The sequence below is a fragment of the Perkinsus marinus genome (genome assembly GCF_000006405.1).
Source record: "Perkinsus marinus ATCC 50983 genomic scaffold scf_1104296956272, whole genome shotgun sequence".
Lineage (NCBI taxonomy): Eukaryota > Perkinsozoa > Perkinsida > Perkinsidae > Perkinsus > Perkinsus marinus.
This window is the reverse complement of record NW_003207528.1, coordinates 33,721-35,566: the sequence shown is the minus strand read 5'-3', so window position 1 is coordinate 35,566 and position 1,846 is coordinate 33,721. Positions and strand designations below refer to the sequence as shown.

General features: G+C 50.7%; 1 protein-coding gene across 1 annotated transcript; it reads right to left on the bottom strand.

The window, feature by feature from the left end:
• Positions 1 to 559: 559 nt before the first annotated feature.
• Positions 560 to 1,846, bottom strand: Pmar_PMAR003939 (conserved hypothetical protein; the record flags this gene model as incomplete). The annotated part of the gene is made up of 3 exons (XM_002775223.1): positions 560 to 1,405; positions 1,667 to 1,762; positions 1,817 to 1,846. 3 exons carry the CDS (start codon positions 1,844 to 1,846, stop codon positions 560 to 562), a joined length of 972 nt encoding a protein of 323 aa, XP_002775269.1.

Genomic DNA, 1,846 nt, shown 5'->3' with positions numbered 1-1,846 from the left:
TCGGTCAAGGAATCCGTCTCAGTGCAAGGGTCGATGCTGCCGAAGTCCTCGGCAATTTCTATCATATGACAATATGGGATAACACAAGACACCCTCCTCATGTCCATGAGGGGACTCTCGAACAGCCGAACTGCCTACAGTGCCACACTCCTTCTCCGCGTGGCTACCTCCTCTGCCCTTTCCCGTCGGAAACGTTCCAAGAAGTCGTTCTGCTTTGAAATCAGTGAGCCGATATTGAACAACTCCCCTTTCTTCTGATTACGAGGAATTCCCTCTCAGAGTCGTAAGAGGCTCTCGGCCACAAGAACCCATAAGCTTGGACGATCAAGTTGGCGACAAAGGCTGCTCTTTGCCGCTGACTGTGCACTCACAGGCGATAGTAACAACGAAACATAACATGGTCGAAGTTAGAGCAATCCAAATATGAGTTTGTATTTAATACGATGTATTACAAATAAAATCTCGTATGAGGGTAACATAGATCATCATTGTCATGCTAGCGCAATAGTACGACGCTACTGGTTATTTTCAGCGGAGCCCGTGCGGGTCCGGTTCGCACTTAGATGGTTACAAAAATCCCTTGCATAGAAAGCCATCTGCAGATCCACATCCAAAGACCCAATTGCAGGAGGGCGTAAGTGAGCATGACGGGCGCTTGAGTATATCCCTTGGTCAGCACATACAATACATTTCCGGTTGTAGGATCAGCGACGTAGATGCTTCCAAGCAGACACGAGAACAAGCCACTACAGTCACTCAAACAGAAGAATGATATGGCATTCATACCTAGCCATTTGAAGGGAGCCAATACCACATTTCCACCAACTCGTGAGGAAACGATACCCAGGAAAGCCACACAGATTCCGCCCGTTAGCAGGCAGTATGACGGCGTCCACAATACCTTACTTACAGGAATGACAATACCAAGACCCATACCGCAGAGGTCAAGGAGTAGGCCACACCCGACGAGCCGTAGAAGCTCGGTGTGGGAGGGTCTCGACTGAATGAACTTCCCACAAGCAAGGCCAAGGGCTACGGTTGCCAAGGAAGGGAGTGTGCTGAGCAGGCCCTCCGGATCCCATAGAGGATTGTACATGTGCTCAGGACCAAAGACCATCCTGTCGATGTTGCTAGCGACGTTACATTGAGGCGTCAAGGAACCTCTAGGGCACCCCTTAGGTTGAGGTCCGAGGAGCATTATAGCCCAGTTGATGACGATACATAGCAAGCCCACGACTAAAACTCGACTGTTGTTCTTCAGCGCACCCTTGACGGTATCATTGGGTGAAAGATCGCTGACGAGCTTGGCAAGGAGCACAGCAGCTGCATAGCAGACAGCTATGCGCTGTAGTATACCAGGGGCTCGGAAAGTGTAGAGGTCCAAGCCGACAGTCAGAGTGTCGATCTGAAATAGGAACTACTGCTAGGGAGCTGGGTAAAAGTCTTGCCCTTGGCAGCCACCTCCCCTGTATGAGGATGCCAAGTAGGATAAGCTTGCCACAACGGCTGATGACACGGGACGTGGAGGGAGGGGACGACGCCAGGCTGACGCTAGTACCAACAACCTGAGCGATAATCGCTCAGCGATTCTGCTGGATTATGTCCCTTCGGAGAACTAACAATACGTGCTCCTAAGGTAGTAGGTCTAGCGAGATAGATTCAGTACGAATATGAATCCAGGCATGACGATATCAGCCAGATGAAGGCCATTCCACGGAGCATGGCCGATACTCGGCACCGCCTTGCCACACACATCGACGATCTGAACAGAGGACCTCTGTCACGTTTTATCGACTCCACGCATACTGAGCCATACCAGCATTATTGACATAACTACGCCCCGCAT